The sequence below is a fragment of the Gouania willdenowi genome, chromosome 17 (assembly GCF_900634775.1).
Source record: "Gouania willdenowi chromosome 17, fGouWil2.1, whole genome shotgun sequence".
In the NCBI taxonomy this organism is placed as follows: domain Eukaryota; kingdom Metazoa; phylum Chordata; class Actinopteri; order Blenniiformes; family Gobiesocidae; genus Gouania; species Gouania willdenowi.
In genome coordinates this window covers 18655816-18671815 of record NC_041060.1, presented here as the reverse complement: position 1 = coordinate 18671815, position 16000 = coordinate 18655816, and the positions used below count along the sequence as shown (strand labels likewise).

The following is a 16000-nucleotide window of genomic DNA, read 5'->3' as shown; positions in this document are numbered from 1 at the left end:
ACTTGCACCTACTCCTTACTTCCTATCTACCGTCAACAAATAAAAATCAGACTCCATCCTTAAAATGTATTGGGCTTTGTAATGGCAGCGATAAGTATGGCAATATTTTTTGTTTCTTGAAATGCAAAGCTTTTCCCTCAGCCTCTCTATGATCTGTGCTGCTGCCTTTATCGAGTCATCATTCCGCCATCGTTTTTCCTCTGCAAAAAGGTTTGAATGCTCTCACACTTGATTTAAATTTGAAAGCTTCAACAAAATTGCAGTACTGATGAGAATGGAAATGGTACATGCTGTTTTGAGAAGAGTGCAAGCCTAAAGCCTCATTCAGGTGATATGAGCAGAGGTTTGTTCACCCAAGCAAAAAGCACCAATGGAAGCTCTAAGGTTTTTTTCTCCACCTTCTTCCCGGATCTTTTAATTGAACAGCTCCAGGAACAGATGACAAGAGTAATACCATTTCATTTTAGTTTATTCTCATGAAGTTTCATAGACTAAACCCATGCGTAAGTAGCCCGGAGGAAGGAATCTCTAGTTGGGTTTCCATTACAAATTTTTGCAAAATAAATGCGATATTTTTCAATGTTGACAAAGCATAATTGCGCTTTGAACGCGTTTTCATTGAACGTTGTTTTTGGCAGGAACCTTGTAACTCCTGTGGAATCTTATCCAGGGAGACTTGGCTACAGGAAGATGGACGCTCCTTAGAACACTCCACATTCCTTTGTTTGCTGTCTAATGTGGCCGTAATAATTTTTTAAGTATAATGCTAAAAAATGTTTGGTCTCCTTTTGTCTACACTTACTTCGCCACGTTGTTGCGGAAAAATCACTTTTGCAACACATTTCAATTTCGAAATGTCTGAAATTTCTTCTCTTGAAAGCGTAAAAACTTCTTAGCAATATTTTAGTGTTTTGTCAAAATTCAGTTATTGCGCTATTTAGATTTTGCACATTTCCAAGGGTAATAGAAATGCACCTTATGGCTCTCTATGTCTGTGTGTCAGAAATAATATTTTAAAACTTTGTCACCCCTTTGTCACCTTTGAAACTCTCTTGTACTTTGTGAATAAGGTGGTGCTTATTGAAGGAATGAAATAGTTATCTGATGTTAGCATTTGTGCTTCCTGTCACAGTGAATGGGGGACCTCTTTTGTGTTTTAGTCCCTTTGTAGATGTCACCATTTTTGTTGTTAATCACAGTTCAAACTGTGGCTTTCTTTGCAAGGAACTGGCTCATGCAAATATTGGTAAATAATGAATTCTAATATACCTACTGCGCGGCAATGGTTTTATGCAAAACAATACAGCAACTGTTAGCGCGTAAAGGCTGATTTCAAATGGCTGTAAAAAATACACATTGCATCTAGGCAGCATGAAACTGTTAGTTTGTTTTTAACAATGATTTATTGGCTCCTTAAATTTAAAAAATGTTGATGTTTAAAAATGCCTTTTTTGCATTAACTCCAATTGTTACCATGAAAAAAAAAAATCGGTTTTTGAGATAAAATTCAGTTCTATTCCTAACATCATTTATTTTTATTGAACATTGGAAATATATTTAGCAAGAGTTTTCCATTACATGTTTCCATTACCGTTTACATTACCGTATACATTAAAATATTTTTATACACTGTAGGCTACATGGTAAATCAAAAATCTGTGGATCGTTTGTGTAGGACAGTCTGAAGATGCGCAGTAGCAAGTTTGGTGTCATTAAGCAAACATTGGGGGATGTTTAATTGGTTTAATAAGTTTATGAAACTATTGGACTATTGGCCTGCTTTACAGCTAAGGTTATTTAACATGGGACTAGACCTTTGAGCAGTACTATAGAATAGGTGCTATTATTTTATCTCAACTATATGGAAACCTTGGCATACAGTCTTGTTACCGTACTTCAATTCCAAGTGTCATCGAAGCTAAAAATATGACCTTCATGGGGACACTGACCATTATAAACTGTTTTTTAATGAGCCCTGGAGCGCCTCCACTGCAGTGTACAATAATATGATTTTTTTTTTTTTTTGTTCCCCTGAGTTTTGAGGTGAAGAGAAGAAACTTCAGAGAAAAGGAGAAAACTTTCTTGCCATACAAAATGTTTGGTCCTCTTCCAGTCTCATGAATTAAGGTGAAAATAATTTAGCGTTCAAAGATACAAAATTATGTAGTTTTATCTTTAAAACCAGTGGAACTGATCATTGTCTTTTTATCCTTCGAGTGATTATTGTATAATCACACAATTTTATCCATTTAAAGCCTGCCATTATTCCTATTTTTAAGAATTGTTCCTCATGGTGATGTAAGACAATGCAATCTCCACCCCTTTAATGTGTGCGCGCACTAATCCAGGTTGGAATCACCTGGTTTAGGTTGATGTGTTGATAAATTTTGTAGTACAGCTGCTCTGGGATTTAGGATGCTTGTGAAGCTCGCTAACGGAGAGATATTCTGGCTATATTTATCCAGATTTGAATGTGTATATTTAAAAATATTAAAACCATCCCATATAAGGTTGATAAATGGTAATTGAATCTTTGTATACAAATATAAATGAATAAACTCTGATGCTGTATATTTTAGTCAACTATATATACAGTATATATATCTATATGTGTAATGGATTTAGTTCACTAAAAAGATAATGCAATTAGTAGTGTTGTGTTCAAGACCGCACTATCCGAGACCAAGACTTGCCCGAGACCAGAATGCACCGAGACCAAGACAAGACCAAGACTTTCGGGAGCCGAGACCGAGTCAAGACCAAGACCGAGACAAACCGAGACCAAGACCAAGACCATAAACATTTTTTTTTTCAATTTAAAAAAAAAAATAAATAAATAAAATTATGGCAAGGTTCAACAGTTAAATAACATCTCTCTTTAATTTTAGTTTATTTTAAATACATTTGACGGACAAAAAAAAAGGTGCCTGCAAAAAATTAACTAAAATATTAAAACTACTACTGCTACTGATACATTCACAATTATTCTACATATTTGAAAACAAGATTTTTATGTCAGCTGAATGTACAGCAAGTGTTTAAAAGCATTTCTACCAAGAAATAATGATTCTTTATTCTGATTCTTTCAGTTGTTCAGGTTTAACAGGTCACAGATTTCACAAGATAAGATTTTAGTTTGAAAAAGCCTTTACACAGGTTATTTTTATTAATTCACTTAGTTGATATAGTTTAATTTGGTTGCTGTAATATAACTGGATATTCAATTCACAAAGATTTCCAACTGTAACTGTAAAAGTGAAACTTTCTGAAATATAACTAAAAACAAGTTGTCAGCAGTGTAAAAAACATAGAGCTACAGGTAGATGTGAAACTAAATAAAACAAACTCAAACCCTGGAAAAGTCATGTAACAAATTAATCAATAGTTATTATATATATATATATATATATATATATATATATATATATATATATATATATATATATATATATAATTATTATTATTCTGGATACAGTGGAAACAGAAACTATAAAAAATAATTATATTTTGAACCTGTTTATATTGTGGGGAACATATTATATACATACATGTAATTGGAGTCTAAAGTCACAAAAAAACCACCACTTTAAAAATATTTAATATTATTTGAGTGCAACTCTGCGGCGATGACGCGCTGGTGACGACAAAAACCAAGATGGCGGCGGCCCGGACTACAGCCGACATTATGTAATAAAGCCTTAAAAGACATGGATATAATGAAAAGAGTGGATGGACAGATGCATAAACATGCAGACTTTCACACGGACACACACGGACTTATTAAACACACACAAACTTATTAAACACACACGGACCTCAGTAAACACGGTAAACGGAACAGGCTTCACCGCTCGGCTGGCACTAGGACCCAGAGGCAGAGTAAGTGCGTCCCCTATCCAGCATTCATAGGCTGTAATATCATCAGTTTATCATTTTACCAGTTATTAGAGCTACTGTCTTTACCAGGGAGATAATATTTATTACTGGTGATTGTTTTCAGGAGTTTTACTGGGATTTTTACCGGTGATTAGTTCATTTCTCCCTTGCGCTCCGCGGTCCAAACTGACACCGGAGCCACACAGTATGAATGTGTCACACACGTCACTCAGTCACAATAAGGAAGGTTGTGGTCATTATACGGGGTGGATTAATTAATGAATAAAGGATTGTTTTATCCCGTTCTTCTACGTGTTATTATCACATTATAAAAATGTTTAAAAATAGCAGGAATTAGTGCTGGTCTCGAACGGTCTTGACGGAAAATCCCGAGTCCGGGCAGCCCGAGTCCAAGACAAGACCGAGTCAAAATGCTTCAGAGTCCGAGACAAGACCAAGACCTTTAAAATTTGGTCTCGAGACCAAGACCGGTCTTGACCACCACAACACTAGCAATTAGTTCAGTGGTTCTCAACCTTTTTTACTTGTGACTATTGTTCTATGAATCTGTGATAACCACATGTATTTATTTGAATGATATCCACTGTTATACAGGAAGTTTATTATTTGCACCATATATAGTCTATTTATTTAGTTATTTGACAGGGACAATGCAGTCAGACATAGTTACAGCAAAAAGATGCAACTGATGCGATGCATACAGTGTATAGCTAATGCTAATTCTCAACTCCTGTCCCTTGTTGAGCTTTTTCCCTCGACACAAAAAATGTATAAGAGCACAATCTTAAATACATGAACTTATTTACGATAGTGATCCAGCATTAATACATTCAGCTCACACAGATACACACACTAACTCATCAGTTATTGCTGGAGGTGCTTCTGGTGACTCTGTTGTGGCTTTGTTTCTGGATAAATGAACTTAGTGGCTCTGGTGCAAGGTTGTTGATGCATTTGAATATTAGTTTGAGAATATAATTTATTAAAGCTTTCAAAACTTAACAAATTATAGTTCTTGAGTATATTGCTGTGGTGGTAGTGGATTGGTTTTTTTTGTCCATAATTTTTATTGCTTGGTTGTATAATGAACCAATGCCCTTTGTGGCTGAGGGAGCTGCTTGGCACCATGCTGTTATGCAGTATGATATGTTAGAGAAGATCATCTCATGCATGTACAGCAGGGGATGTAGTGTCTAATTAATTTTAAACAATTGAGATTTCTTTTCTTAATGGTTTTGGATATTTTCACAATACGTTTATCAAATTTTAGTTGTGGGTCTAGAACCAACAGCAAGTACTTGAATTCTGTTACGGTTTCAATTTGTTCATTTTGTAATATGATTTGGAAATTTTAGTTTCTCTTTTTGATTGAGAAACACATAGTCACTGTCTTAATGAGATTTAGCACCGCGTGATTTGGTTTGAGCCACGAGCTCACCTCAGCCATTTTAAAGATGTACATTTTTGTTTTAATCAGAAATAAAATGGGTTAAAAGTGACCAGCAATTGTGCTAAAGGTGGTGAAATGGGATTTTAAAAACCACAGAAATTAGAAAATTAGAGTGGCAAATATTAAAAAGGGTTTCAAGTGTCAATATTTGACCAATCAGTAAGAACAATTAGTTTAACCTGGCAAATAATGGGCATGACAAATTGTGAATGTGGTTAAATTGGCAAAAATATAATCGAAATATGGTGAAAAGAGGTTCAAAGTGACAATAATGGGTCAGCACATGCAACATGAGATGGAAAAAGAGGTGGAACGTGTTTATAAGTGCTCAAAATGTCTGCAAATGTGCAGAAAAGGCATTGAAATTTGGCGAAGTGGCAGAAATGGGAGTAATGTAGCAAAAATGCATTAAAAGGTGATGAAAATAGGTAAAAATATGGCAAGTTTGGTGTAGTTACAGAAAATGTGTAAAAAAAAAAAAAAAAAGCCAAAATGGGCTCAAATTGTTTGTTAAAGGCACCTAGCGATCCCCTCTGTGTTTTTGCGACTCCAAATGGGGTCCCAACCCCAAGGTTGAGAACCCCTGATTTAGTTGACTAATACTGGACTATAACTGAAATAGTCCTAATGACTATATTTGGACTAAAACTAAGTTGCATTTTAGTCAAAAGACTTTGACTAAAACTAAATTTGCTGTCATAATTAGCACTGCTAATACAGTACATGTTTCTGCTTTATGTCTTGACAGAGCTGTGCGACAATCAGCTGGTGTCCAACCTGCCACCATCGTCCTTCCTGAGCTCCTCTCAGCTGTCCAGCAGCCATGCACCAGGGTTTGCCAAACTCAACAGGAGAGATGGTGAGGATGATTGTTCTCTAGCTTTGATAATTCATGCATGTGAGGACCTACAAAAGACAGATCAAATTGAGCATTACCTGTATTTATTAGGTACCTTTTCAAAGGGTTCAAAATAACATATTTTCTTATGTTTTAAAATTCCTTTAGAAAATCCAGACTGGGAGCAGAAATCTCTCCCTTTCAAGGGATGTGTGGATGGTGTTTGTTTTTCTGTTTGTTCATCCAGCATGAAAGCCCAGCAGGAGGTTTCTGTGCTGGATGCTGATGAAGGCATTGACAAAGTGATGGTTGTGGTTTGTTGTGAATTTCTCTGCTGGGAACAAACCTCACTGCTTTGTCCCAAAATCAAAGCTTCACAGTCTGCTGGGAGAGAGGGAGAGGTTTAGAACAGGAGTGTCAAGCTCATTTTAGTTGAGGGGCCAAATACGGACCAGTTTGATCTCAAGTGGGCCTTTAAATGACAAGCAAAGTATGTAAGGAACCAATAATATCCAATAAAGAAGTGAGATATCAGTCCACTCAGAATCGACACCTGAATTTAATTGACTTTTTTGGAAACATTTCTTTCAACATATTGCTTCTAAAAATGATTGCCATCATGTGATATAAACATGGGGAAAACTGTAAGCGCTGGAAAATATTGTTTAATGTTTCATTGAATTTGTGTATTTTGAAGGAACTGCAATATCTACAACCAAATTTTGTTGGTAATTTACAGTGGTTCAATTTTTTCTGCCATTTTTACTCTCTCCTGAGGGCCAAATTTGATGCTCTGAAGGGCTGGAATTGCCCCCCGGGCCTTGAGTTTATTTTTCTAATGCTGATTTGGTGAAACATCAGCCTGATGATGTTGCTGATTTTTAGTTTTTTATTATAAAAAGGAATTTTAAATAATAACCAATAAAAAACAAAAATAGCATTACCTTCCTGAAGCTGGTATTAGTCACAAATGGCTTTAAAGTTTACTGAGACAAGCCAGGTCACAGAGTAGAGAACTCTGCAGCTCTTTGCTAACACTCACTGATCCAAAGTCTCCCTGCTGGAATTGAACTGACATTTTTTTGGTGTTCAATTAAGTGTCAGAAGAACAGAACGACTCGGAGATGTCAAAGATACAAATTATCAGAAATACTATGAGTATGACTGTGACACAAAGGAGACAGAGCCAAGCTGCCATCAGGAAAATAAAAGAATCCCATCCAATGATCAAATTAAACACACATTTGTATTTGTCTGATATTTGGTATTTGTGCAACTTTTAAAACAGTACCTTTGTGTGGAGTTTGCATGTTCTCCCTGAGCTTGTGCGACTTTTCTCAGAGTACTACATCTTTTGCCCACATTCTCAGAATAAGTTACTTTGATTTTTATTTCTAAAATGAATTCAGATAAGAGCGAAGAAGTGTGCATATATTTGTTTATTTGTGCTGCTGACAGACGGGTAACCTGTACATGGTTTGCTTATCCCGACCAGTGTCAAAAAAAGTAAATCATTACTAGTTAATCGTTGCTTCTGTAACTTGAATAATTACTGCATTTGAAAAGTAACTTCACTATTTATTTTTTTCCATAGAAAAAAATCACTCAGCCTGTGAATAGTGTTTCTGAATTATTGATTGATTTCTACTTTATTAATCCCACAACGGTGACATTGTTTTGTTACAGCAGCAATTAAAAAGATAGTTAAATATACATTAAGTGAATATTCATAAACGTAAAAATGTTAGAAGTGGGGGGGCCTTCCATCAAATATTAGAATTGAAAAAAAAAAAACGACTGAACAGTGCGAGTGAAAAGCACTGAGTACAACCTCAACGTGTTGTTGTTTTCTGTCTTAATTTGTAAATCATCAGGTTCCAGAACACACGCTGGGTGTTGTTCCAGCAGTAAGAGAGAGACAAAAATGTCAAGGAATACATTTTTTTAAAGCGTCTTTTGCTAACTAAATGGGCCAACAATATCACATGAATGCAAACAATCAATTAACCTAAATGTATATTAAAAGAATGATGAAGAAACACGGACAATCGCTCGCTACGGAGCGCTTCAGAATCAGAAAGGATTTTATTCGCCAGGTACAGTTTAGAACAGTACAAGGAATTTAACTTGGTAGGTGCAGCGGAAAGAACACACTGCGGCTGCCTTTTTCGGCGCCATCATGTTTAGATGAAGAGTTTGGATAAAAACAATGGGTGAGAAGAAGAGGTAAAAGGAAAAAAGAAAGCAAATACCAAACTAGGCTCTTGTAGGGAAGGGCAGAGTTTGGGATCATGAAAAAACTCTTCAGCCAACAACAGACACAACATTCACAGTCACGAGTGGAGTCAATAAACTTTGCTCTCCTCTGGTACAGTCAGATGTTATGTTTCAGAAGACGAGAGTTCAGCTGGGAGTAAGGGATTGTGTGGGGCGGGGGGGTCGAGGGTGAGGACACAGACTCAGATCTGTGAACATCCCGGTGAGATTGAACACATCCTTGAGCTGGAGTGTTGCGGGAGGCCTATCAGTAATAAATTGTTACAGGCTCGTGTTCTTTCCAGTAGCCTTGAAAGTCTCTGGTCACAGTAATCCAACATTGTGGGATTAAACAGCAATTGGCCGAGACATCCTCTCCATTTTTTCCAAGATCCATTCAGTTGCATGCAAATGTTCCAAAGCAGCATCTTGCTTACTTTTGAGTCTGTTCATCATCATTGTCTGAAAATTCAGTGAACTGCCTAAACCTTCAGTGATGAGTGGCAGTCTTCCCAAAACGACTGCCAACATAATACAGACTTTACGATGGATCAGATTAGCATCCCTGCTACCATGATTCCGATCATGTAGATATGCTCGACATCCAGGAATCCATTGTGTATCTGGCTGGATACGTTCCATCAGTGCACGCAGGCTCACCTCGGTCCAGCTGACCAATTCCATAGTTTTGGTTTTTGATGACTATGGAGGGAGTCTCCTAATAGCAGCAGGCAGCTGGCAGCAAGGGCAGCTGCGACCACCCTCATGAAGAAGCAGAATATCACTCTGAGTGACAGCTGTCAAATCTGCCATGTTTCAGCACCAAGGACAGCGTTAATTTAGCCACAAAGGACACTAAACTTTCAGAACACAAAAACCTACAAATACAAATTATTTACAAACCTTTACATCCAGAAGACCATAACTCATCTAATGAATCAGCAGAAAATGAAAATTTTCTTTGTCAAAACAGCCAAAGAAAACACCCACAGAACCCTTTGTTTCCTTGCAACTTTTTTACATATTTCACAGCTGAGGCCTGCCTTGTCTTTCATTAGGCAAGAGTCGCAGCTCATCTTGGCTTTGAACTGCCTGTCCAAACGTCCCTGGTCTCAATTTCCATACCAGAACTTTGAGCGTCATCTCCTTGATTCTTCCTCATGTCCCTTGGATAGTTCTCCTTCCATGTCCTGTCTGTTGGAGACAGGTTCTCCTGCATTAGCATCTTTGCTACAGGTGCTGCTACTCGCGACGCTAACTGCTGCTGTGCTGCTGCTCTTTTCTGCGATTTCCAAAGAAACCTTTACCTCAGGCTTAGCTTCACTCATTTTCCTGTCTTGTTTTTTTAGCCATGCCTACCATATTCCAAGCTGACAGAGAAACTCTTTTTGTACAAAATCACACTGTAGACATAGTTTGGGGGCGTGGCCTGACTTTGCCCTCTCTTCCTTACTCGCGCTCAGTTTTTACATTCAATTTTGTGTGTACAATGAAATTTCCAGTGATTTCAACTCAATAAAAGATACAGCTGTCCAAATATAATACCTCCACTTTTATTCAAAACACCAAAAAGCAAATGAGGTGCTGAAAAAAAATTATTTAAAAAATGAGGTGCTAGATCCAATCAAATAAGTGCCGGTCAAAATCTGGGAGTTGCCGGATTTTGCTCCGGCAGGATCCGTCCCAATTTAAGCTCTGGTTGTACTCTTCTTGTACAGTCTGTACAAAACATCTGTTGATTGTAGACTTGTATTTATGTATCATGCATGGTGCACTGATGATTGGCACCTTCTTAAACCAATATATAAAGGCGCTGTTATCATATGGCTCTTTATTGGCTGATGAGGGTGTCAATCAAACACATTACCACCAACACTAAACCCTACACACCATTCATGTGAGTAGGAAGAATACACCAGCAGACTAAAAGAAGAAAGAAGCAGGGATAGAAAATGGATGGATGGATTTTAGATTGAGATCTAGATTGAGGTCTTTAGCCTAGTCAACAAAAACACTTTGTTGACTAAATCACCCCACTCGGGATGACTTGTATTTATATCTATTACCCAGTGTTTTTCTCCTGCCATCAGGGGAGGACCAGTCTCAATTTGCTTTCAACCTGGCTTTAGTTCTCATTTCCCAAATCAGTTCGCTCTTAGCAAACCAAAAACATGCTAGATAATAGGAATCTACCTGTTGTATGTTTCGAATAGAGAACTTATAGAGCTGAATTTGACAAAAGTTTTTCAATGATGAAAAAAAGAGTTGGTACCTACAATTTTTGTTACCCTGTTTTTTGCACAATTAAGCTTTAAACTCTGGCACCTTGGCAGATTCAGGTTGTGAATACTGTGATTTTACTCCTGATCCCATGAATTATTAAAATGCTGGCTCAACTATAAGTCAATCAACAACTTCATATTTTTCAATTTGCAGATAATTTCCTGAATAGAAATACTAGTGGATTCTGCTAAAGACTATTATTATATATCAATCGGCTGATAAAGTTGATACAATGTATCAGCCATTTTTGGGATCTACTATTATATTCGATTTGCATGCATATTGGTATATATAATTGTTATATGAATTGATTTACAAGGGTTCACTGTAAGACTACCAAACCAGATATGTTGCTTTAACTTCAATTTCTTTTTTATTTCTTAAGAAATACTTTAACATACAGTGGCGACCCTCACGCTTTTTTCTAATCCAACTCTCGTACATCGTTGATGGATGAGGAAATTCCTGTCACAGGATCCCAGTGAGCGATTACAGCTGAGAAAATCAATGAATAAATGAATGTTTCCGGCTCATTTCCATCCCCTGCTGCTGCTGTTGCTAATACACAGCTCTCAGAGGAGCAGCTTCACTCTCAATTCATTTAGCCAGCTAAGTGAACAGAAACTTTCTCAGTCTGGGAATGTGACGCGTGTTTATGCGACAACAAATAATCCACACGCCTCATCATCAAGGAAAACCTCATTGTTTATTACCTGAATGTGGTGAATAAGGGATGTAATTATGCACTGAACCAAACAGTTCCTATCTTTTCACAAATCAATGTTATGACTCAGAACCACTTGTGAACATATTGACAAAATATGCTGACTGTTTACTATCCTGTCAGTCAGACTGATTGATCCTGAGAATCACAGTGTATATATAAGGCATATGATTTTATGAGGCTCAAAAGCCCTTTCAATTACTTTGGAGAGTGACGTTCTTTTTTAGACATGGACGATCTCAGTGGACTACTTGATGGTTTAAGTGGGGGTCCAAAAGTGGATAAAAGGCCCCAAAGGTCGCAATTCCCTTTATTCATTACTGAATGAAACTTTCCCACTGTATTTTAAACCCTTGCTTTTATTCTTCTCATATGAGGTTAAATTATTCCTGTCGATCTTCTGCTCTGTCTGCATTGCATTTTATTTTCATTAGGAAAGAGTGTGAGTGTGTGGAGACTAAGTTGGGGGGAGAGTTGGAGGAAGGCCGAAATACGGCAAGGGAATCATACAACTTTGACCCAGATAGCAAAATTATAATAATTTGGCCATCAAAAGCCCGGTCTCAGTGTTGTTTTTGTTATTTTGTAGAAGGAAACCAATGTTGTAGTAAAACAAATTAGCCTCAAAGTCACTGACAGGATTTTTTCAGAAAAAGCCTTTTTTCTCAGCTTTTTGTCAGAAACTGGCTTTTTTTTTTTGTGAAACCTACCTATATTCAACTGCTGATTATGGAAGAACAAAACAAGTTCTTCAGAATCTGGTGTCAGATTTTACATTATCATAATAAAAAATATTCTGTGGGTCTTTAAAAAGTCAGTCAAAATGCTGTAAAATAGCTGGCAGTGAGGGGGTAGCTGTTCTGAAAATGGCTGGCAGCCAATGAGTTAATATGTTAAGGTTTCATTTATTCAGACAACTGTTTCTGAGGAAATCCACTTTGATCTCCTGAGATGTTTTGACTGACAACTGCCAGTCTCTGTTACAGGCATCTGCTTATCGCTTTGACGTTTCTTTTGAAGTTTCCTTCACTTCCGCGTAGTAATTCCAGCAAGATTATTTTTGTCTTCTTTTTAAATAATATGTTTTGGTTTAATTTATTTAGACAACTGTTGCTTAGAGTTAAATGTTTATTTAATTAGCTGGGAGATGTTACCATGCCGGGACGACTCAGCAAATTAATTCTGGCCAACAATACACTCAGTCAAAAGAAACGCATCAAGTAATTCAGATAATATGTAGTTTTTTTTCTTACATGAAAATGTATTTGAATTGTTTCTATAATACAACGCCTTACCAGTGAATTTCACTACTGATGCCAATGGAATCAGTTTGCTCAATTCAGTAACGAGTGTATCCTCCGCCAATGTTGATACACTCAACACATCACGTTTATCTCGTTAAGCCTGGTATTGTGCTATCTTGCAATCTTCATGTTGTCGTAATTTGCAGTTGCTTATATAGACCTAACTGCCCATCCGATTTTGCACAACTTACGAAATCTCTTTTTTCCAAAATTGAATCACTCGCCTGATTTTCCACTTGAAGTCCTCAAAATTGCAAATTCCTTGCATTGGACATGCTGCCTGAATGAAATTCAGGAGTGTGCAGCTGCTGCACGTCGCAATGCGCCCTCAATCCATTTAGTGCGTTTCCCTCTAATGAATATGTATATTAGGCGGAACTCACAAGGGGAGCAAAATAATAGGAGGAGGACATGCAAATAAATTAATGCAGTGGGCGCAATGCGATTCATCAAATCTGAAACTGTTTGCGGTGATTGTTTTAGCACAGGAAAATAGTACGACTGACAAGCAAGTGCAAACACATAGCGATCACAAAACACAGTGGAGATGGAAAAAAAGGCTCCGCTTAAACTTTTTTGTATAAGAAAATAATTCAAATAAAACAATAGTCAATATTAACATCCACTGAATAAGAAGTGTGTCCTCTGCGATGCAGAGCCAGAGGGTTGCGTTTAAATAATAATCGTTTATCCCAGCCCTACTTTAGACGCACAGCTCCAGTGAGCTTCTGTGTCTTTCTCTCCATGTTTTGACTGTCAATAAACTCTTGTGTCGCATTGATGTCAGGCCAGAATCAGCTGATCAGATGCCTAGTTTACACAGTGATGGCGCAATGTTCACATATGATAGTGTGCATGACACAGGGCTGCTCAGACCTGCTGGATGATGGTCAGTAAATCGTCCTCAAATGATGCGGACTGATTGACAGACTGTGTTGCTGCATTAACTTGGATCAATGGCTGATCAATAGGACGGTTTCTGTCCAAATCTGCCTATTTTTCATGGACTGATCAGAGCAAAGTTACAGGACCTGACGGAGCACCCACATTAAATTAGGGGAGAAAATATAATTTGGTTTAAAGCGGTTTAAAAAAATAAAAAATTTTGCATTTGTTTATTTCGTTTTCTACATTATTAAATGTTTGTGCAGCAAACAGAGAAGTCCATCTGCCTCCAATTTAACTTCCACAAATGTCATTGTGTGCTTCTGTGAACTCACCTCTCCACATTGAACGAGCAAAACGCTCATTTAAATAGGGCGGTCTACACCACTTCTGTACGTGTGCTAATCATTGCTGCAATCTTAGTGAATTCCTCGCAGCAAGTGAAGAAACTAGGGAAGCACCTGGTTTACCACCCTTTATTTCAGATCTTAGTGAATCCGCCCATGAGTGTATTATTTATACATATGTCAATGGACTCAATTCACTGCTTTATGTCTTTTTAGAAAAATTGAGCAGGAGCAAAAATGTCTTGCTTTAAAGAAAAATAATGATTTCCCCAACTCCATCAAATTTAGCTGTTTGCTTTGTTGTTTGATTTGATTAAAATAAATAAAAAATAATGTATGATGAATTTGTAGTTTGTATTCAATATTCTTTGTGCAGATTTTATGCTTTTCCCAACATTTAAAATAACATTTAAAAAATTTAAAGCAACTATTTGAAACTGAAACTGCATCACCAGCCATTGTGTAAAGCAGTGGTTTGCTGTCTGAATAATATCGGTGGCCCTTCGTAAAATCACTTTTAGGTCCCCTTTTGTGTTTTTTGCATCCGCTCTGCTCATCCCTATAGAAAAGCTGCATTATTCTGCTGCTGGCTGCTGCTGTCAGGGCTGCCTGGCGCCCATTAGCTTCTTCCAGGAATTTCTGTCCGTCTGACATGTTATCAGACTGCTGAAATTACCCTCTGGACTTTTTACGCTCATGCAAATCACCAGTTCTCATTCTGAGCCAGGCTTTCCCATCTGTGTGTGTTTCATGTCTTTTCTGTATTTTTAAACATCTGTCTCTGTCCTCATTACCTCTCTACATTTTCTTCCGTCTTTCAGGCTCATTTACTTTTTTAGATTTTCTGTGTCTCAGTATCTCTGTATCTAGTGGTGTGTACTTGGCTGCAACTCAGATTATCTCATTATTAATCATAGCCAATCAAGTTTGAAATAGTATGATTCACTGTCTTTTCTATCTATTTTATCCTTTTATTTGCAGATAAATTAAAAAAATTGATATTCATTTAATTCAATCTCTTTTCTAGATTTTTGCAAATGTGCTATTTTAGTTTAGTTTAATGACAAGTGTATTTAAGTAAACTTTAATTCTATATATTCTTTTCAAACTATAAGTAGACAGGCATAGAATTCCCTCCCTCCTGACCTCCGAAACGCAGATTCACTTTCCAGTTTCAAATCCCAACTCAAAACCCATTTGTTTAAACTTGCCTTCTCCCTCTGATCAACAGCTCTTCCATTATTGTCCACTTTATGTTGTCTTTGTATTTTTTGTTGTTCTTTACTGTTTTTCAACCTGTTTTTTTTTCTGTACGGTGACCATGGGTACCTTAAAAGGTGCCTTTAAATAAAATGTATTTATTATTATAGCGAATCATGCATCCAGAGAAGACAATGGGCCCTCCTGGTGTATAATGTACCCTGATAATTTTATCTCCATTTGGCCATGACAGCAGGAATATCATACTGTAACCTCCATTAGCCTCTCCTCTCTTCAGTGCTGTGTTTAGCTCCGCTACTTTGACAGACACCGCAGAGAAAGAAACTGAAGCCGTCTTTTTAATTCAGAGCGGCAGCCTTAACACCAAGTATTCAGGCCACGCAGTGTGAACACGTTCAACATCTGTAGTGCCTTAGTTTTGAATTTTTTTTTCTTTGATGTCTACGATTTAATCTTCAGGAGTAATGGTCAGTTTCACCTGAACATTTTCTGCTGATAAACTTATTTTTTTATTTGATTGTACTTGATCTTTATTTAATCAGAAAGGTCACATTAAGATTAAAAACCTCTTTTCTTAATGGAGTCCTGGGCCAAAATAACCATAACACACAATACAAACAGGTTACAGACAGCTATGGAATTAAGATGAAATTCCATTGTGTCATTAATTTACATTCAATTAATAAAACAGAGACATTTAAGATATCAATTCAATACCATATCAGCACCAATCATACATACTTAATTTGTAGTGTGGAATGTTAAAAAGGCTTGATCAAGTAATGTTACTCAGAG

The 16000-nt window shown here is 37.0% G+C and overlaps 1 protein-coding gene across 2 annotated transcripts in view; it reads left to right on the top strand.

Moving 5' to 3' along the window:
• Positions 1-16000, top strand: part of LOC114479095 (contactin-associated protein-like 4) — a 141995-nt gene that overhangs the window by 38927 nt on the left and 87068 nt on the right. For both annotated transcript variants that reach the window (XM_028472560.1, XM_028472559.1), the window contains exon 2: positions 6096-6206. In XM_028472560.1, coding sequence (XP_028328361.1) covers positions 6096-6206 — 111 coding nt within the window. The remainder of the gene's footprint in view (positions 1-6095; positions 6207-16000) is intronic.